Genomic DNA, 22,606 nt, shown 5'->3' with positions numbered 1-22,606 from the left:
TCTTATCTTCACTCTGTTAAAATCAACTTTGAAAAGAGCTTGATCCTGTTGGTCCTATTTCCTAGTGATATGTAGAGCCTTCTTTTACATTTTATAACAATTTGAACATATTACAATCAAACCATTCAAAAACTAACAGAAATTAGGAAAACCACAGACAGACTGGCTAACCAATAAGATTCCAAGTTTGACATGGTATATGAGCTCCATTGTCTAACTGAGAATATTATTTGAAAATTAAAAAATCTTTCCTGAAAACTGTAGAACAAAGAGGAAATGTTAGTAGAAATAACAAGAAAATAGAAAGAAAACCAATAAATGATTGTATTCAAAATGGTAGTCAGTCATTTTCAAAAGGTATTGCCTCTTCACTCTATTATTGCTTTTTGTATTTCAGCATTTCTATCATTCTAAGTTTCTTAGAGAAATATGGTTCTTCATCTTGATAAATCTCCAGTAAAACAAAAATATTATCTCCTTTGCTAGAGCAAAGGAAAATAATATAGTCTACACAGCTGGTGGTCCTACATAGCCTGTCAATGTCATATTACACTGACTGGTTCTTCTGAAACAGATGCACTGAGTTTCTGAAACAGTGTCAGAATACGGAAAGTTCTGAGGTGGTTTCTACTCTTTTTGTTAATGATGTGATATTTACAACAACAAACAAACTCCTGACTTAGCTTCACCTCCATTTGCGTATCCCCCGGAATCTACTCTGTTAGGATCATTCAGTTCTTCAAACAGTCCTGTTTCAATAATTTCTTCCTGCCAGGCTATAGGGACAGCACCTGTGGCAAACTTTTTGAAGAACTTCTTATCTTTGTCATCAAACTCGATTCCTCGTATTTCAGAGAAGTCAGCAATATCTGCAACATCTTTGGCATAGACAACTGATGGATCTGGCACAAATGGAGGGTCAATAAGGTTTGCCTCTAGCCTGTGGAAATTTATTGTTTTGAAGAAACTATGTTTTCTTGGGTCATCATCTTCATTTCTGCAATAAAACAAAAGTTTGTTAATCAGTATGATGTTTTGTTCTCAGGTGTGTCTTTGTGTTGTATACATGAGAGTATTTTAAAGTAAGGATATATACACACACACATATATATACACACACATACAGAGAGAATGCAATGCAATTCCTTTTTTCATAACCAAAGAATGCTGCATTGCACAATATAAGCAAAGCTGAGAAGCAGAAAACATCCTGATCCCATTATTCATTACTCTGCCTCTCAGGGTAAATTAGTCTGGGCAAGGTGCCATGCAAGAGTTGCAGTGCTGCTTCTGGCAGTGCACTGAGATACCCATATCCAAAGATACACTTTAAACAGGACTGAAGATCTAGCAGGATGGGAGGGGGAGTATTTGATTTACTGTCCAACAATGGAAGTCCAATGGTTGGCTCTATATTAACTAGGATAAGAATATCTATTAAACTCTAGACTGGGGTACATTGGGTTAATACATCTAGGGTTTGACTCTGAGGAACAACAGTCTGAACAGGAAACCAGTGACAAATGATGTTTCTGGTTTTATCTTAATTCAAAGCAGCTATGCATTTGCATGATAAAACTCAGTTATGTTGCTCTAATACACTCCCAGTTTTAGCAAGTCTGTTCATTCAAATGAACTACTCTTGTACATGAACAAAGGATTAAAGCAAGAGATTCGCAAATTATGACATTAGCTAAAGTATGTGTGCCACTGTCACACACACAATCCTTTATCAATATTGTCAAAACCCAATAATAAAATCCAGAAAAGACTAAAATAATTATAAATACATTTTTTAAATACATCTTAAGAAAAACGACTGCAGACCTCAAGGAGAACTTTTACTGTAAAAGAAACAGTGAATTGTTTCATTGTAGACTCATAGATAGACTTGTAGGATATTCTGATGATGAGAATAATCTGAGCCTCAAATGTATGCTTGTTAAAGCATGACCAAGGACCACTGCTTCTGAACTGCGCGTCTAGTGTCAAGGCATGCAAAGTTTTGAATTCTTGTGAAAGGAAGAGCAGGGAGGACCACTGTATTTTTTACACCTATGCCATCTTTTTTTATGTATTTATGGGTGCACTGCTCTTGAAACTGATAATGTAAGAAAAACAAATTTGTCTGGTTTTTGGCCTCAGAAAATGGTAGTTGCTAACACGTTGCTGTTTTCTTTTCCCACTTCCTTAACAAAATCATATACTTAGCAAAGTGTAAGCCCTCATGTATTTCTAGACAATGTTCTATGAACAAAATGTAATGCAAACTTTTGGAAAGTCTTTTTATCTTTGCAAATGTGTAGAAGCGCCATACAGAAGTAGTAGATTTGTGTGACTACACAAAATCTTCCTTTTTTTTTTTTTAAGACCTTATACCATGTATACAGAACAGCTCCTCCAGCTTGCCACTACTGCCAGTTCCTCATACTATGTCCTGCCATGCTTCTAGCCTGCCTTGGTGCTATTCAGGCACAGCTGAGATCAAACTACCAGCTGCTCTTTTCAGCTCCCTTGTTAGAAAAATGTCATTTTGTGCCTCTGCTGCCTGGTTACTCTGAGCAGATCACCACCAGCCACTAACCACTGTACACCACCACGACGAGGATGCTAAATTACAGCCTGAAGAACGATAGATGGTGCCATCCAGGCACCCTGGGCAATGAAAAAAATGATGTTTTCAACCCAAAAGAGCCATATGAACACAATTATGAATGTATAGATTAAGCCAACAGGGATCATGACCTCTGCATATACATAGTCTTGCAAAATCATCTCCTAACTTAACTAGTGATAACTAAGTACTTGAGCAGCCCTCGAGCCTGACGTGATTTATTTACATTCCCTGTTAGCTTGAAGTGCATTAGAGTTGTTGTTGAAATTAACTAGTGTCCTGGGACACTAGTGGGCAAGTAGTGCCGACAATCCTGCTGGGCAGATGAACTCACAAAAATTTCACTTTATTTTACTTTTCCTTTCTGTAACATAAACCAAAAAGCACTAGAAGCTGGTGAAGGCTTCCGAATGGATTGCCGCAGTGTTTCTCCTCCTGAGGTATTTTCTGACACCACCAAAACCATAAAAAGTTTAAAAACATAAAGCTACAGGAACACCACCTACTGGAACCGACTGAGGCATCTTCCAACTAGCTGGAGATGAACTCTTCCTGTGCTCTACTTAAGAGCAAATGAACTCATCTAAACTCTGTCAATTTTGTATTCCTCCGTTAAAAAAAAAAAAAAAAAAATCAGTTTACAGATTTGGGATTTGAGATGTCAATCCCAAAAAGCTTGAGTGGAGAAAAAGGGTTACGTCTCTCCTGAGTTAGCCAGTGACACTGAGTCTTCAATAAAAGAGTGAAGTATTTTAAAAGGTCAGGTGTACAAAGTAAAGCTGCCCTTGAGCAGCTTTAACTTATGCAACAGGCACTTATGTAGATAACCCAAGGTCTTGTTGTCCTTAGTAGAATTACAGTGCTAATCTTTACATAAGGATGAGCTGTCCTGAATAGTATCGCCCTGTTTAAGAGGTACATGCAGGCTTTTATTCTGTATCGTGCCCAGGCATGGTATACATCCTATCATTTTCCTTCTCTAAGTACAGCACATAAGAGTAAAAATATCTTAAATAGCAGAAAATTAAAAATAATCTGTGCAATTACCTTTCTGTGTACATTTCTCCCATTGCTGAGAAATAACGTAACAGTAAGCAGACAGAATGATTGTAAATGATTCCCCTGGTAAAGGGAATGTGGTTACAGTAAGTGAATAGTCTGCTGCTGGTTTTGCTTCAGACCTCCTGAATGAACTTGACCAAGTCACCTAGAATCTCTAAATTTCATTTTCCCCTACTCTGAAATTTATTTACTTCACAAAATGCTATAAGACTAAATGTCTGCAAAGCATGCTGACTTGTAAGGTAGAATGCTCTAAATGTTTTTGTATCAAATTTATTTTTAAATTAAGCTTTTAAAACATATTAAAAATAATACAGATTTTGTATCAAACATACTCTATGTGCTGTTGAAAGTATTTTTTTTTTCTGCAGCCTTGCAGAGTTGTTGGGAAAACTCATCAGGCACAAAGAGTAGTTGTCTTCTTTTAGCACCAGAATAATAAGAGTATGTATATTAATGATATATTACCTTTCATTAAAGTTAATTCTTTCAAGCAAATGTGTGACTAACATTTTGCAAAACTGTCCCATGTTGTTATGAAATATAAATTTAGAATACTGTCTGTGCATTTTCATTAAGTCCCTGTGTCTATTCCACCTTTACATTGGAAAAGCACCTGATACATATATTTGTATTCATAGGTGATTCAAATCATGGTGTATTCAAAAGACAGGTACTATGAGTTTCCTATTTGGTTTTTACATTTTTATTATATTTCTTTTATTTTGTCTATATTGCAAATGTAGATCCCCAATCTGCCTCATTAGAAATGCACTAAATGATTTTTATATATATATATATATACACACACACACACACATCAGAGGGATCAGAGATATTACACGTTAAATATTACAATGCTAAGCTTTCCAACTTTCTTCTTATTGAACTGTTACTTGAAATTGCTAAGTCAGGGACACATCCATCAGTCTTCATCAACCCAAAGCCACCTCTGAAGTCCCCAAAAATGTTTTGCTTTATAAGACTTTGTGCCCAATATTCTTTTCCTCCCTTTTCTCCCTGAGATGAGTCAGGAAGACCAGAACCTCTATAAGATTTTTTTAAAGCACTTGAGTAAAGCAGAGGGGTTAAGGTCTCTTCAGTAAGAAGCCAATGACGCAGCCTTGCAAGTTAGATATCTGCAGGGAAGAGAATCCACATTGCAGATCTGGATTTTTGCCCACATCATTCCAGTAAGTGATACAGCCTAAGATTCTGCATTCAGTCTGCATTAGCACAGATGCAAGTATCTACTTGAATATCCTTTACCTTTAGGAAAGAAAATGCAAGAGAAATGGGCTGCTCTCTTCTCCCAAAACTATATAGTCTAACCCCACAAAATACCAAGAAGGGAACTCCTGTGAGCAGTTTGGGGTGAGGATGGACAATCACACTATTGCAAGAAAATTGCTTATTTCCATAGTATCTTCAAAACTTTCCACCTCTCTCTTCCTAGAAGTGAAAGGGAAGATTCAGTAATCTCTAGAAAGTCAAGATCTAACCTAATTTTATGTAATATGTAAAATAATAATGTTGTTTGCAGCTTTAATCTGGCTTTTACTGCTTGAGAAGTAAGGCATACCTGCTTCCTAAACGATTCTCTGTTTTCTTAGCCAAAAACAGTCGGCAAATCTCTTTTGCTTCCTCTGTAAAGTTGGCATGTTCAAATTTCACCTCATCTTCCAGAGTTCTTCTTTTAACTTCATCCTTACCGACCTTTTCTTTGAAATCCTTGAACGGTGTTCGCCCAGCAACCATCTCATAAATACTACACCCCATAGCAAACCAGTCCACAGGATAGCTGTAATCTTCTTCCTTCAGGATTTCCGGAGCCATATAACCGTTTGTTCCAGCCTACGGCAAACATACAGACAGATTTACTATACAATGTCAGTAACAAAATGCATACAATTAAACAGACTAGTCAATAATTCTTCCAAAATATTAATAATACAATTGATATATTTCGTATCTAGAAACTCTGTATAATTGATATATTTTTTTAATCTAGAAACTCTGAGGTATAACTCTGTTTTAGCACATGGACTATTTCTGTCTTTAAACACCTTAGCATATGGGAAAACTGTCTTAAATATGCTCTTCAAAGGTGAAATGTCTGTGCAATTTCTACCTAAAAGTGGTTTCTTTCTAAATTAGCTTTCTTTCTTCTTCTATATTAATTTTTTTCCTGTTGAAGATAGCTTTGTCCTGTAAACACAACTAGCAATCAATTTGAAAAGATTAAAGAAAGACAAAAATCAGACAAACAATCCCCAATTCCCTCCCCATTCAGTGGTTATAACTGGTCCAACACAGGGGTCTGTTGCCAATCAGAAAATTCTCATCAAGCTGGTAGCTAAGCTGCCTGAGGAAGTTCTCACCCGTACTCCCTGTTGGTTTCTGGAAGGAAGTACTACCATCAAGGGCCAAGAAAAACTCTTTAAACCATTGTAAGAAAGTAAACCTGTTAAAATTATAATTAGTAAATTACATGCATTCAGGTGAAAGAACAAGTTCATATTTCCTAACTGAAAAAAGCTCTCTGAATAAAAACTACTGTTATATACGACACTAATGGACCATTCTCCAAGAGAAGAAGCGACCGCTCTTTGAGAGGGGAATCTGCACTCTTCCTTCCCAGACCAGGCCTGGCACGTTCCCCCCAGGGGGCCAGACTGCACAGTGTTCAGAATAACTCCTGCTGCCTCTCTCTCTAGGGAGCTGATTCACCTGGGAGGGAGGAAAGGACGTCAACTTCTCTGTACACTTTCTGCTGCACTGTTACATGTCTGAGGATGTGAGATTTTAATTGAAACAGCATTCCCTCCGCTGATCCAACATTCCTGCTGCATCTAATGCTATATCTTATTTTATATATTTACCAGATTCAGCTAACAGTGATAACTATGTCAGAAGTTGCCTGAACCTCTTTTATATCTTTCTGAAATACTGGGACTGATTAATTAGTAGTATTACCACTTAAAATGAAAAATTATGTTTGTGCAAAATCCCACTAAAGGTTATTCAAGAAGGTCATTGTTACTGCTACCAGAACACAAGTAGTGACAGAGATTCAGTCCAAAGCAAAATACTTAGAAAAAGGTAACTAAAACTAGAGCTCATTTGGGCAAATTATATTTGTAAAATGCACAGCTCAACAGATGAATTTTATTTTATGGAATTTGGGTAACTCCTCTAATTTCTGCAACTTTAGGTACAGTATTTCTGAGTCAGGTCTCCCTGTAAACTTTAGCTCATGCCACTACACGTTATGGCATATACTCTACTGTAACCAATGTGTGCAAGAGGGAACATCTTAGCATCAATTACAACATAAGCCTAATGGACAGAAAATTAAATCGTTTGTTTTCCCTCTTTGTTTTTTTTTTTACTTTTAGGGATACAGAGCAAAATCCTCCATTTGGTTGAAAACCAGAAATGACATGAGAAGAACAAAAATATCAGCCAGGTTGAAAGCAAAAGAAAAGGTTAAAAGCAAACTGTTTACTTCCTCACTAAAACCAGAAAAGTACAGAGGAGCTGTATGGGCATTGCAGCAGCTGACATCACTCCACAGGTAATTTGTACTGTTTGCATTGAATTTTTCTAAGTAAAAGTTAGTATTGAGAGATACCCTGACAGTATTACATTTTTATGTACGATTACTGCTCCACTCAGAAAGGGGGACAAGTGCTCAAATACGGACCACAGAACCCAGACCCATCTGGCCTCAGATGATCATGAAACCTGGAAGGGAGAGGGGGGGTTGAAAGCAGTAGAGAAAGTTTGATACAAAAGGATGCACACAGAGCTCATTGTGGGTTAGACAACACAGACATTAAACACGCTCCTGGAATATTTTTTGTCTTTTTTTTTTTCCTTCTGGGAAGCAACAAATATCCTTATTTTTACGGAGATGAAGCTGGGGCACTAATGCCTTGAAGAACTGGTAAGTCATATCATCATCAAAACGTACCCTGACAGCACAGTATGGTCTTTCTGATAAGACACTGCTGCAACTTAGCATCATCATACAGGAACTGGATAAATCTGTCATGGAAAAGTCAGAATTCTGCGATCGTAAATGTGTCTCAAGACAGCTCCTTTCAGACTGCCTCTCCTTCCTTCCACTTGTGTTCTTTCTTCCATAACTGATTTTTTCAAAAGAAATAGTTGCCAAGTAACTTCAGTCTCTTCCATGTGCATTTTCCACATAACCTTCAATAAGTCACACCATACACAAGAACACCCTGCTTTGACATGGTACTCATGTTTCTCAAGAACAGAGAAAGCAAGACCATAACACTGCAGACCAAGAAGACTGCATGACCACAATTTAATAGAAAATAGACATGGACCAACAACAGCTTCCCTTCAGACTGAAGTGAAGGACTGTGGACGGGGTTACTGTGAACAAGAATTAAACTTCAAAATTCTAAATTAGCAGCACTGAAATCTTTTGAGCTGTTATCGAGCTCATCCAGCTCAATCTGAGAGGAGTCTAGAAACATATATTGTTCATCTAATATGTCAAACCATTCCAATTCAGAATTTTATGAGAGCTGTTTTTCTCATGGAATTTCATCAAAACTTGAACCTAATCTTAAAACAAATCTCTCCCAATCCTGAAAGTTTCCTACAATTCATAATGAAGGAACAGACTGAGAAGCAGGAATCTAAACCTAATCTCATAACCCCTGAGACTCAAAACCCACTTAAACATTACCATTTTATAGCAGAAACAAATACATTTCACAAGTAGTCAGCAGTGATGTTTAAGGGGAAGAAACACATAAACAAGCAGGGGGAAGAAATACATAAATATCTGCAATCTTTATCAAAACAGGAATTTGAAGAAAGGAAGAAAAGAGCTTAAATTTTAGTCTTTTCCACCTATTGCTACATATGTGGAGCTTTGGCAAAATCATTTGGGAAGAAAGGTGATAAAGCCATAAGCATTTGCTGTATTAGGGAACACAAAAAAAAGCAATTATTCAACCCCCGGAACTGGAAGAACATACATCTTTCAAATGAAGATTTAACTCCATCTTTGGGGAATAGATAGCATTAGAAGGAAGCTAAAACCTAACATCCCTGCACTAATCATTATGGAGAACAAGATGTCAAAAATCAGATCATCTTTCAAAGAAAAGAGATCCTGTGGCAACATGAAAGGCAGCCTCAATGACTCAGGAGAAGTGTATTTAAGCAGGTAAAACAGAAGCTTAGTGAAGGGAGTGTTTAAACTGTACAACTCTCACTAGCAGTAGTGGGATTTAAGCAGAAAAAAAATAGTGTATTAGGTGGAGAATGTATCCACTGATTCCCAAAGCAAAAGTGAATCAGAGTAATGAGTTAAGTTACTCTCAGCAGGCCAAGGAGTAAATAAATATACTGTAAATTATACTGAAATGTAAAAACGAAATAAAAGGACAGAAAGCAAAGGAATTAAAAGATATCACAAAAAAGAGAAATGCATTATTTTTGAGAAGGGGTCTATTTTCCATGGGCCGGTATTGAATATTTAATTCAATTAGAATTACCTGACCATGCCTCAGAATGGATACCTCTAAGTATGGGTTAGTGGTATGTCTATCACACAAAAAATCATTAGGTTTGTATGATTTTGTAGTTGTTTTCACTCAATACAATTTATAAGTAAATTCAGAAGTTGTGTATTAACTGAAAAACACTTTTTCCTACTAGATCTTATTTTACATGGATAAATTTTACTCTTTTAATGGAAACAGGGAAAATAAAAAAAATACACTCAGAAAGTTGAATTCCTTTGTTGTCACTCTACACTACTAGGACATGCATTGGATTTTGACTAAGACCAAGCACATTACTTTCTTCTTTCCTGTAGGATTCCTGATAAGACTGGGAACCATTTGAACATGTGTTGACTGCTCAAGTGATCTTATAGAGACACATAAACACATGGAATTACCCCTTCACTGACCTAGAAGTGTCTAATGGGACACAATTAAAAAAAAAAAAAAAAAAATCACAAAAGAGCCAAAGAATATTATCCCAACTTTTTTACAGAAGGCAGAAATCATATGCCATTGCAGAGGCACACAACTTTTTGAAGTGCAGTCAGTGCAACACTAGCTATTTTTTGCTTGCTCTCCATCTAATACTGTCTTTTGTGATGATGAGCAGGATGCCTTACTTGCATATGCTGTTTGAAATATAGAAATAGTCATTAGATTTCAGTCAATTAAATTTTAATTTACTTGCTTTTGAAAAGGGTTAACAGATCTACTTCTCCTTTTATTTCTCTATCTTGAGAACAACCCAAAATATAATTTTTCAATAATGCTCTAAAATGGAATGACGAAATGTTGTCCTTGGATACATTAGTGAAGAAGTTCTGTTAATGGAATTGTTGCTTTGAGTGTGGTTTGACAGGGCATAGTAGAAATGAGTCATCTGAAAGTATACAAATGTTTCTTTTGTGAAATGTGATCCTGCATAAATTTTTAAAAGGACACATAATTCTAATCTTTTAATAATACAAGATGTGATCCTGAGAAGCACTAAGTGCACTCAGTTCCCAGTACAGTCAACAGGTACTTGGCACACCACAACTCCGAGCAGAACAAGGCCCACAGTGTACGTACGCTCATACATCCTATTCAGACTGCTGTCCCGAGAAGGGAAAGTCCCTTGAACACCACCGTTATCCCAGCTTCTAGCAGACGCAGAGGAGAAAGAAACAGAACTCTCTGGAGCTTTCATCAGCACAGAAACAGGCAAATGAGAAGAAACGGGATTTAGATCTCTCTACCTTTTCCCACAGATCTCTGCAAAACAAACTCAATTGATATCACAAACCAAACAGTAAAGCAAATCAGAATGTCTATCTTTTGTTTGCCATGGCACAAGAACTGTTGAACAGAGGAAAAAAAACAAGCTGAGTTTAGCTCTATCAGCTGTTTCCTGGGGCTCGGTCCTTCCTTCCTCCAAGGGGTGCCACCGCCTGCTTTGTTCTCTTGTCCAGCTGTTCCTCCGCTCCTTCAGCAATGGCCTCAATAGACCCTGCAGGAATGCAGGCACAGACCACAGAAAACTATTCTCTGCACACGAGCTAATAGGCCCTAGATGTAGAGAAGAACAACTGATGTGCCCCTGTCACTCACTTTATAATCTTCATTTTTCTCCCAAGAGCCACTGTGAGGAGGACTGGAGCGTAATTTAAATGAGTCACACAGAATTGCAGTTCCCCCACACTTTCTCACCACGTGTTCACACAGTAACAAGAAGCCAGTTGACTAAATTAATAGGCAACTATCTTTTAAAAGAAGATAAAATAAAATCTCATTAGCACAAAAGGCACCCTTGAAAAGTCTCACAGAACAAAGATTTTGGTATATTGTTAATGCTTAGCAAAGGGAAGGACCTTATGATGGGATGGCCCATCATAAATTGATGGGCTACTGATTCAGAAGAACACAAGACTGTTCAGAGTACCAGGAAAAGATAATGAGAAAGACTGTATAGGAGATTAGGAGCTACTGAATCCTACATGCTTACACAAAATTCAAGACCAAAGTTTTTTTCATTTTCACACAGGGACATAGTTTTGACAGGGAAAGCTGTCTGCCTTAAAAAAACCCACACAGATAAAAGTACAAAAGGTACAAAGTAAATTGCTGCTATATTAGGAAAAAAGGAAACAAAATTGCATCTGAAGTCAAAGTTACTAACTGGAGTAGTAAAAAAATCCACCATCAGTTTTTACTCTTTTAAGCTTAGACATCAGTAGTCATTGAAATCAAGGAAGTTGCACAAATGAAAGAGAAAGCCACTTCTGTGACAGTAAGGCCAGGCTGCCTCTGTGCTCACACTTGGGAAGAGAAATAGATACAGTTACAGTATGTTTTTCCATTTAGATTCACGCTATATGAAAATCAAAGGGATAAATGGCTTGAGGAAGGATGGTCCAATAACTGGACACCAATTTTAACTTTGGACTCTAGAGCATCTCCCTGCTTTCTTCCTGTGTGATCATGTGTAAATCACTATCTTTGCCTCAGATCCCTATTGGAGATAGAGCCTGCTAACATCCCCACCTTGGTGAAGTGTCATCAGAAGAAATATGCATTCATAGACAGTGAAGCAATCAGACATTATAGGGATGGAGCATATAGAACAAACAGAATACTCTGTACAGACTCATCACCACACTACAGAATTCAAGAATCATCAGGGTTCTCTAGTCTTCCTGTAACATGATTTTCCCTTTAATTTCCCTTTAAATTTCTCCTGACCATTTCCCATCTATAATGTGGGAATAATAATACTTCACTTCAGAGATGTTTATGGTTTTATTATTTAATGACCACAGAATATTCCATAAACAATATTAATAAGGGAGAAAATTCTCCATCTACTTAGCTCTGTATATATTTTATGAAGCTCTTTATAATGAATGCAAATACAGTATCATAGCACAACATGTAAGCGGCTTTCTCAAAAAGGGGACACCAAAGAGAAATTCTGCGTTCAGTGCCAGTGTGACTGAGGGAACAGGACTGCAAGGTGGCCTGAGAAGGGTATTGGCCCTCCAGTGTAGGTACAGTCCCTGTAGGTTAAGCAGTGCGAAGGACAGTGAGGCCTGGATGGTTACTGTCTGTCACTGAAATCCACAGGATTTCATCCACCTTATCTTTCAGGAGTATGACTAATGTTGGAGGTACAATTCTTTTACATGTAAATCCAGGAAGATGGGTACTGGCTGCATCAGACCAAAGGCCCATATGGCCAGTTTACTCTCTGTGAATTGGCCAAAAAATGGATGCACAGGAAGACTGTAAGAACCTGGTGTGTACATTGATACTTCTCTAATACTTTCCTAGACTCCAACCATTTGCAGTTCAAGGGCTTCCAGAGACAGAAATGGTTTCTCTCAACGAAGTCATCTTCCATCAGTTGTCCACTCTCCCCTGAACCTACATAAATTCTTAGACCCTACAAGATCTTTTGCAAAAGAGTCCTGCAGCTTAACTACACATTGTGTTAAGAACCACCTCCACGTATTTTGAACCTGCTACCTTTCACTACCAGATTTTAAACTTGAACAATGAGCAAAACCAAGCCCAGAGTTTTCACTTGCTTGTGTCTGTAATTTCAGGATTTTATTTTGTCTTCATAAAAAAGTCATTATACATTTGTTAACTGAAACTACTCGTCACAGTAAGTGGAATGTCACATGTGGTCCAGTAAGAACAGAAGTACTACATTCCTCACCATCCCGTAGCTTAACTTTCCTGCAATACAGCTTCTGGTCAAAACTGTCAAATCAACAGTTCAAAGAATTACACTGTCAGACAAATGTTGCATTTCTTCCCCAATAAAATAAAAACACCTTTGACAACGTTGAACCAAGTGGCCCACTAGATGATTTACCAGAGAGATTATTCCAGGACGTATATTATTTTTTATAATAAATAATGAGCCTCAAGAGACAAAGGGACTAAACAGTAGTGTTCAGCACTTACATAGCATTTTTCATGTTCAAAGAGTTTAATTAAGCTTTCTACCAGCTCTAGAAACTTGATAAGGCATCTTATCTCTTGCTTTTTTATAGAAAATGCTATAGCATTTATTAACTGTCAGATTAAACTGAATTAAGAACAAGGTTAAAAGTCACGCAAAGAGACCCGATGCTACATCTTAAAGGGCTCCAATGTCTTTTCCCAGACAGAAAAATGTGTCTTATGGGTGGCACGCCCTGTGTAGGGAAAGCATTTTACGGGACACAATTTTAGATGACTACAGGATCCTTTCTGCTATCTCCAAAACTGCAGGAGGCAGAATAATCCCACAAAATAATTTTTGCTCCCTTCACTCTCATGATTATGGCATTCATAATGGATAAGGTTGCATTCTGTAAAGTATATGCTTCAGAGATTAAAAAAATCTGAAATACCTGTCATGATGACGCATTTCACAACAACTGTGATTATCAAAAATTTTAAGAACAAAGTTCTGCTAGTGAAACATAATCAATTTTACATGTCATACTTAAAAAGCAGAATGGTGGTTTTGAAACTGTAAAATAGCAGCAAGTCACTCTAATCCTGAGCAAATGAAGGGCTGTCATTTTTCAAAGTGCAAAGGAAGAATAAATTTTTACAGAATGTTATCCAATAAGAATGCCATGTGATAATGACCAAAGGTCAACTGTAGAATAGCTTGCTGAGTTATTTTTTATTTCAGAAGTCTAAACCCTCCTCCCGCTTCTCAACTGCCTTGAAATTAAATGGCAAGTTTCAGGAACATCTAAATAGATTTCCTTCTGTTTTCCTAAGAAATAGAATCTTATAATAAACAAACATACAGGAGGGCAAAAGGACATTTTGAGTAAGATTTTAACCAAAACATGTTTTTCCTATAAAAATATTATTATGTCCTTCAAATATATAAAACATAGCACAGGAAAACTGTGAAGAAGCCTGAAACCTCTGAAGATATGAATGCACTTTTATATATATTACAAAAACATGTTTGTCTTATTTTTCACAGTTACCATGTCAATATTTAAGCTCTCTGGCTCACATGCATCTGCACTAAAGTACTTCATAATTTACATACAACAGTTGCTTTGCACAAAAACCATACCCAGTAAGGGCAGAAAGTTCTTCCCGAAATAAACAGCAACTACGCACTGACTTCTGGAAAAACGGAACTAAGTCCTCTATATTTTGATATGCGGAGGATATGAGGGTACTAAACAGAAGAACATGCTTACTTTTCTCACAACCATTCTCAGGAAATTAAGTAGTATTACTCTTTTGGATAAGGGCAGGAGCATTTCACTCACATACAACAAGTGAATTTTGAGTTGTATGAGAAAAAGTTGCAGAGACTTCAAGAAAAAGGATGCCAGGTCAAACCATTCAAGTGGAGAAACCTGGGATGGAGGCTCCTCATTTCTGTCATATGCAAAAAGAACTAGTTCCAGACTCAATCAAGTGAGCACATAACTAGACAAAACATTTTGCCTATGCAAAAGCCATCTTTGCAGGCTCTCAGTTTATCCGCCTATCTCAATTATGCAAGATAAAGAGAATATCAACATTTAAAAAGGTGTAATTTTAAGATACAATCTAGTTTATGCACAGTCTGATCAACACATCAGAACAGATGCTACAGGCACATTTGTACAAAAAGTCATAATGATATTTCGTAAAGTCCTGAATAATTATATTATCACTGGCAAAGAGTTTATTTCTGTTTCCAGTGATGTCAATAAGAACTCTGCCTAAGCGTGCATATACACATTTCTAGGTAGACTGCACAGGTACATGTATGTATCACAAGAAGATCCCATATAATCCATGTTTGTTTCATTGAAGAAAAAATACATTGTAAGTAGCCTTCAATTGCGTTTTCTTTTATTTCCAAGCCTGTTATTTTTCAAACTTGTGTATTTTAATTTTTTTTTCTTATTTCTCCATTTTAAAGCCAGCTAGCACATCACAAACACAAATCAGCACACCTTAGTGAAATTAAAGTTTTCTAAACTCTGTAATTATTACTGCACCAGTTACTTACAACTGCCTATGTATGTCAAAATAACATAAATATGGAAAGCCAGATGTTTCTACTTGCTGCCTTAGCAACTGAAAAGAAAGGGAGAAAACTAAGGCTGGGTATCCAATTCTTTCTAGACCTTTGTAGGGAGCACTGTTTCTGAAAGTACGGTATTTTTATTTATAATAGTTACAGACAATTGGTATAGGGCACACAAATATTTCTCAAAAGGAGTATATGTGATGACAATACTTAAAGGATACCTAGGCTACTTCTTCAATTACATAAGTATTAATCAATCAGCCGCACAATGCTTTTTCTGCAGCATAAACACATGCTACTTTATAAGACAACCGCTTGGAAGTCACCCATCTAAAATTCAAAAAACCTTTCCACCCACAAAGAAAATAATGTTTGGCTGATAAACAGTACATAAACATTATAGTTTCATAGAAATCTCCACCGAAAACTTGGAAAATGTCTAAGACAGGAACTCATTAACTAGCTTATCACTTGTGCCATGTGACAACCTAATCACCTAACAAGATTTACAAAAGCGATTTATGGATCCTCCAGCTGATGTATGGATGAAGTGCATTTATTCATACATGAAAGGCTAGGAATTTTTTTGATGCTTTGAAAGCGGAAGAAATTTATCTTTAATGGCTTGTACACTCATGAGTGGTGTACAAAACTTTCAGAATACATTGAAATACTGTATTTTTTGCAATCTCTAATGAAATAAATACACAGATAAATCCAAATATTATGTACTAGTCAACACTGTATAAGGAACAATGAAAGTCATCACATGATGTTTCTACTTCCTAATATATAGCAAAAAAAGAGTCATAGGAAAAAAGGTAGAAAACTGCTGCTTTGTTTCACTGTCTGTGATGTATTAAGAGACATTTTCATACCAGCATAGTTACAGTCAGACACATGGAGATGAACATTTTTTAAGCAGGTGCCTAAGATCAGATGTCTACTCCACATTTGTTTACTTGGCTCCTCCTGATATATAAAACGTATGGAAGAGTTTTCTATTTTATTTTGCTTATTCACAAGGAATATCCACTTAACACCTGAAGAACAAGAGAGATCATGAAAAGATTAGCACTCAGGAAGAAAAACCTAAATCGCTGAGAGAGATTTTTAAACTGTTGCTGAAAAATCTTTAATTATTTTACTTTATCTTTTGCAGCTATTTAGTTCACACCTGGAGAAAACAATTTGGAGGAAAGTGCTCTATTTTTAAAAAGGCACCATTCTGCTTCTTCATTTAAGAGTATGAGACTAAACCAGGATCTCCATACTCAGAATGAATACAGTCTCATAATAAAAGTAGCTTTACTGAATACAAGGGTAGCTTGCATTGTAGAAATCTGTCCAGTGTGAGTAAACTGTTAAAAAATGACCCAGAAAAGCATATTACTTTTTTCCTCTGAAATGGTACTTCAGCAAAACAAGGAATTCAACAGTTGCTGCTACTGATATTTCTAAGATGAAAAACAAGAAATAAAATAAAAGATCAAACAACTCAAGCTCACAAGCTTTCATTAGCAGAAAAAAGAAAAAATCCTACTTTTTTTTTTTTAATATATCACCTTACAGAAAGACCACAACAGATGCAATTTTAAAAATTATTTCTACCTTACATTTAACAAATAAACTATCTTAATTCTTCGTAATATGTGTAAGACTGGCTAAGTGAAATTTATCTTAACAGATTAAATAAATGACCATTAACTGTACCAGTCAGCTAAACCATAGTTTCATTTGGTACTAGGGATATTAGTTAATTACTTTCAGGCAGTAGAATGACTTACGAATATGATTAAAACAAAGTTTGGCATTATTCTTATAGTGCAATAGAACAGTATTTTAAGGATGATATTAAAGAACCAGGTCATAAAAGAGGGTTACAAGATTACAAGGCTTTAAAGCCAGAACTGCTGGAGAGATGAAGTTCAATGTATTACAATATCCATCAAAACAGAATGTAATACAATATCCACCTTTGCAAATGGATAAACGAATTGAAATGAAAAGGTTTTATGTTATAGATCAGTAGTATTTTCCCTATAATTAGTGACTGAAAATTGTAAGCCTTAAATTGTCAGTTCAGACCACCATCCAAAATCTAGAAACAGCTTCATGATGTTAGGCACTTCACTTAGATATACAGTAAAATACAGATTTGGCCTAGAGGAACATATTTTCTGCTTTAGCTTATAAAATTGCCCTTATAAAACTGTGTCCACAAAATGGTACAGCTGATTAATTTAATAAATCTGTCTTGGAGCCATATATCTTTTTGGGTGAAAAAACCCCAAACCGATACAAATACCTTCTCTCAAGATTTTTTTAAAGTGATAACAATTTGGTAGTCAAACTCAAAAAGCACGCTATGATATAAACTTTCTGCCAATTTTAAGTCACAATGTAACTGTGATTAGTAAACAAAAATTAATTTAACAGCACCATTTTTATTTTATTACAGAGGTACATGGTGAAGCTTAATGCAACAAATTTTGTAAAGGTGTTTTTAGGTCTTCCTGTGTATGACATTAGTATAAATAATAGTAATACCTAGATCTTATACAAAGTTTTTTAATAGCAGCTTTCAAATGACTCAAATACGGTTAGTTTATAGAAATGCAAAATAATACTGGGAATTATTATCCATTTAACTCCCTCATAGTTATGATATGGGAAAAATAATCTTTTTTTTCTTCCTTCTCCTATTTCAATTTCCTGTATGAATAAAACTGCCTTTAACAGAAATTCCTTATAACGCACTACAATCGTGTAGTATATTATTCATTGCAGTTTTTCCTCTAATAAAAGTACCCATATAATGGTGAATAATGCTTCTAAAAACAGTGAATAACAACAGAAGAAAAATCATTATAACAACTTGATGATTGTCACAGAAAGTGAGGAGGAACAACCACCTTGTCCACGACTGCTTTGAGATTCTATCCTAATACCAACAGAAGTGGTTAGACATTTCTAAATACACTCTTTCATTTTGTTTTTTTTTTTTCTTCTGCCAAACCCCACATACTAAGTTTTTCCTATAAGTAGGAAAAACTGCCCTTGGACAAAATTATTTTTTCTGATCATAATAACTGCATGCATCTATAACTTGGCAAGCACAGTAAGGTTCATAGCTTTGGGTTCACTGATCAAAATGCCATCTTCACAAACAAAACAACATTCCCATTTCACATAAGTTCTATTTAAAAACCTGCCTTAGCTTTCACAGAAACTATTTTCATATCTAAAACACAATGCAGTCTCATTTTAAAATTATTTCCTATCTAAAAATACATCAGTTTCCATATTTTCTTTCACTGAGAACTAAAAACACTCATAATACAAACTTTTTAAATTGCCAGGAAAAAATATATCCTTCAAACTACAGATTACTGTATTAAGTAACAACATCAAAAGACGTGTGTACTTCAAGCATGATGCAAAAGGTTACTAGCAGGTCCTCTCTCTTCCACTGAATTTCTACAGAGTAACTTGAAAGACTTGGGGAGTTTAACATAAGGCAGTTAGACCAGTTTATAATGTTGCTTCCATTTCTTCATATTCTTAGTGTATTTCAGACACGTTCACTCATTATATACATCTTTAAGCTCCAGACACCTTGGGAGAAATATGGGTTTTTTTCATAGTTAAGCTACCTGAATACATCTTTCTTGTGTAAACCTCATGACATTATTACAAATCTGGGTTAGTTTGGGATGACTACAGGCACGGCTGAAGTGCTGCACAGTCTAATTCACATAGCAAAAAACAGTTGGTCATCCATCTTTTTTCCTATACATGCACACAGGCATGCACATTTGCAAACCGTCATCAAGTCTGCTAACTTTTTCAGGAATTAATTTCTGGGGGGAGGAAGGTTGGCAATTGTTTACTGTGCAGCACCATGAACACCTGCAATACAATCAGCAACATCACTTAAGAGTAATCTGGAAGAAATTGTATTCTTCTAGGAGCAAAAACTGAATACAGAAGGAGTCATATCTTTGACTGCTGTTCATTAAACAAACAGTTGGTTAAATCCCTGACTATGCACTATTGCTCAAGGCACAAGGTATCTGTGTTAGCCTTTCTAAAATGATTGGTTCAAGAGTTTTTCTTAAGAGAAACAATGGGTCAAGTTGATTCTACTGTTTCTGTGTAAGAGAAGTTATTTTACTACATATAGCATCTAAGAGAGTTAATTAACCAAATCTTCTTACCACCTGTCTCTTAGAATGAAATGACCACGTAAGGTCTTTAGCAAAGAACAAATCCTGGGGAATTAAGTCTTGGACTCACAATGCATTAGAAATAGAACAGCTTCCCTTCCCACTGCCCACGTTCAATGAATTTGTACTCACCCTCTGAGTGATCTTTTTTCCCTCTTTGACTTGCACTGCCAATCCAAGATCAGACAGTCTGCAATTACCGTTATCATCCAGGAGAACATTTTCTGGTTTCATGTCCCGGTACACAATCTTGATGGAATGGAGATGCAGAATCCCACAGGTGATCTGAGCTGAGTAATAGATGACCCTGTTCATTTCCAAACCCCTTTCTCCCACATTGTAGATGTGATACTTCAGATCCCCTCCATTCATGAGGCTCATGACAAGACACAGATGGCTTTTGCTCTCATACGCATAAGCTAGTGTGACTATGAAAGGGCTGTTGACCTTCTCCAGGATCTCTTTCTCCAGTAATGCCATCTTCTCTCCACCTTTCTTTTTCAACCTTTTCTTATCCAGTTTTTTGCAGGCATACATCTTGCCAGTATTTTTCACCTGGATGGCACAAACCTAGAGAAGCAAGATGCACGAGGAAAAGTAATGAAGGAATTTTACACATACAGACTGAATATCAAGGGCAGTAATATGCAGGAACTGGGGAATCACAGATGCCTATTAGTACCTGCTGACGCTAGCTTCTGTGGCAGAGTATATTAGCAGAGAAAATAAGGAAAAAACAAGTGTACAGTCTGTTCTGTTCCAGACCAGTATATGGTGGACCTTATGCAAAGTTCTTGAGGACACCATTAGTAGACATGTATCAGCAAATAAAAGGAACAAGGTCCCATTCTCTGACCATGAGAATTAGCAGCACGTAGAGCTTGCATCTGTATAGCTAAACTCTGTTCCATCTCAAAAAAAGGTAGCCTCATTGATACCGTGTTTTGGGAACAGGTCCTGATCTGTGCTATTCCCTAAACTGCACCTAGGAATTATCTGGGAGTGTGTGAGCTAGCACAGGCTATAATGGTGCCAAGGAGCAGACTAATAATTAACCATATGAACAGTCATGCAAGCTTTTGTAAAGAAGCCTGCTTTTTTACTAGCATAGATACAGAATATAAAAATTTTAGAGTAGCTCTTCACTAACAGTCACCTGGAGCCTGCATCACAGTATAGATAACAAAGCCAACCTAATTTCTGGGAAATGAACAATCTGAAGGAGCAAGTTTTGCAAAACCTTAGACAATTTCTTAATCCATTGCCAAGTTCCTCTTTGGAAACCCACCTGCTGGTCCTGAAATGGGAGGGATGACCCATATCCTTAAAAGTACAGCTCTTACCTCTCCAAAGCCACCTTTGCCCAGCACTCGGAACTCATAGAAGTATTTTTCAGTCACCGGCTGCTTCTCAAAAACTTTCCATTGGAGGAATTTGTCATAGAAGGGGCTGGTCTGGAAGTCCTGGAAGGGCTTGCCTTTAAGGAAGAGTTTGGTTTCCTCCTTGACCAGCTGCATGACATTCTCATAGTCTTTCGCAGTAGCTGCCTGGCATTTGCTGGCCAAGTCAGAGCTCATGAAAGCCAGATAGTTTTTGGACCCTGCCTTAAGAAAATTGGTGATCATATTCTCCATGGTACTGCTCTTGACATTGTCCTCCGCCAACTCCCAGTTTGACACCTCATCCAGGAAGTCCCTAGCTACCAAATATTCTGGCACTGTCTCTAAGAAGTCTCTGAAGAATTTCTTGCCAATGGGCTGCTGCTCACAGATGCTGTCATAATCAGCAACAACAGACTCTCTAACTTCTTTGCATTGATCAATCCTGGGCAGTGAGAGGCTCTTACGTCTCTTTTGCATCTCCTTGGTGTCTCCATCTCCACTCTTCCTTGCCTGCAGATAGGCTGTGTTGGCAATCAGGTTGTCAAGCCCCCCCATGTCACACATCTTGGCAAGCTCTTGGGGTGCAAGAGCCTGGTTGAGACAAAATGAATAACTGGCCCAAGTACTGCGCTGCAGCTGCCCTGCACTTCTCCCTGCTAGTGGTGTGTGGGGGCTTCTGAAGAACACCAGAGAGACTAACTGCTTTTGCATTAAATACCTCTCAAGGATTTTCACTAAGTACCTTTAGGTATATGCACCATTTGTGGAAAGTGACTGGTAAGAGGTTTCTCTGTAAGGAGCTTTGAGTTTGCTATGTATAGCTGAGGGATGACATCCTAGACAAACCTTCTCACTGGCAGCACCAAATGCATGCAGTTCAGCTGGTGTTTTTCAGAATGGGTCCTGACAACCTTTAAATGTACCAAGATTCCCTCTATATGCACTGTCCCTAGCTGCTGAGAACATGCAGAGATTCCTGTCCGCAATACATGCACACTCCAAACTCAGTGGCACTCTGGGCATGGTTAATAGGACAGCCCCGTGCCTCCCTTGCTTGACGTAGAGAGCACCAATGTACTAAGAATTACATAAATTGGGATCTGGTTTTATAAAAAGCTTTTATCGCAAATCTGCCATGCCTGAAACAGAAGTTGACATAGACGAACATGAGTCATTGAGCTTTAAATTATCACACAACTCAGTGCTTTCAGCATCCACACTTCCAAAACTCAAGTTATATTCAACATCAATGACTCCAACCTCCACATACACTTTGTGCAAACCTTGATGCCTCATGTAGCTCTGAGTGCATTACATGCAGAGGCTAAGACCTGCTGCTGGTCTAAAAATAATGTTCCCTATATACGAAACAACATATAGTTGACATAATCTCCTACCTGCAGAAAAAGGAAAAACACTTCAAATGACCAGCCAAATCTTGCCAAGACACTTCCATATGTTACTGTGGCCTCAGTTTATTTTTCCTGCTGAGCTTTATGACAGTAAGTAGCATGATGAGAAGGTGGCAACAGTGTATGGCTGAGGTGGCATTTGAGGAAAAATTATTTTACACAAACAGAAATACTCCACAACAACGTAAATGCTATAGGCTCTTCATTACTACTGTTAACCTATTTTATATTTGTTTTCAATTTTAAGACAGACATGAGCTGGGATAATAACAACCGATGTGATACACTGTAACAGTGACACAGAGGATTTTTTTTATCTCA

At 37.0% G+C, this 22,606-nt stretch overlaps 1 protein-coding gene across 1 annotated transcript; it reads right to left on the bottom strand.

Moving 5' to 3' along the window:
- Positions 1-22,315, bottom strand: GRK7 (G protein-coupled receptor kinase 7). The gene is made up of 4 exons (XM_072866596.1): positions 20,835-22,315; positions 19,624-20,061; positions 5,259-5,530; positions 1-997 (listed from the first exon to the last, which is right to left on the bottom strand). The coding sequence occupies exons 1-4, from the start codon at positions 21,582-21,584 to the stop codon at positions 655-657; spliced, it is 1,803 nt and encodes a 600-aa protein (XP_072722697.1). The 5' UTR covers positions 21,585-22,315; the 3' UTR covers positions 1-654.
- Between the last annotated feature and the right edge of the window lie 291 nt (positions 22,316-22,606).

This window comes from Ciconia boyciana, chromosome 7, assembly GCF_034638445.1.
Source record: "Ciconia boyciana chromosome 7, ASM3463844v1, whole genome shotgun sequence".
Lineage (NCBI taxonomy): Eukaryota > Metazoa > Chordata > Aves > Ciconiiformes > Ciconiidae > Ciconia > Ciconia boyciana.
This window is presented reverse-complemented; position numbering and strand designations above follow the sequence as displayed.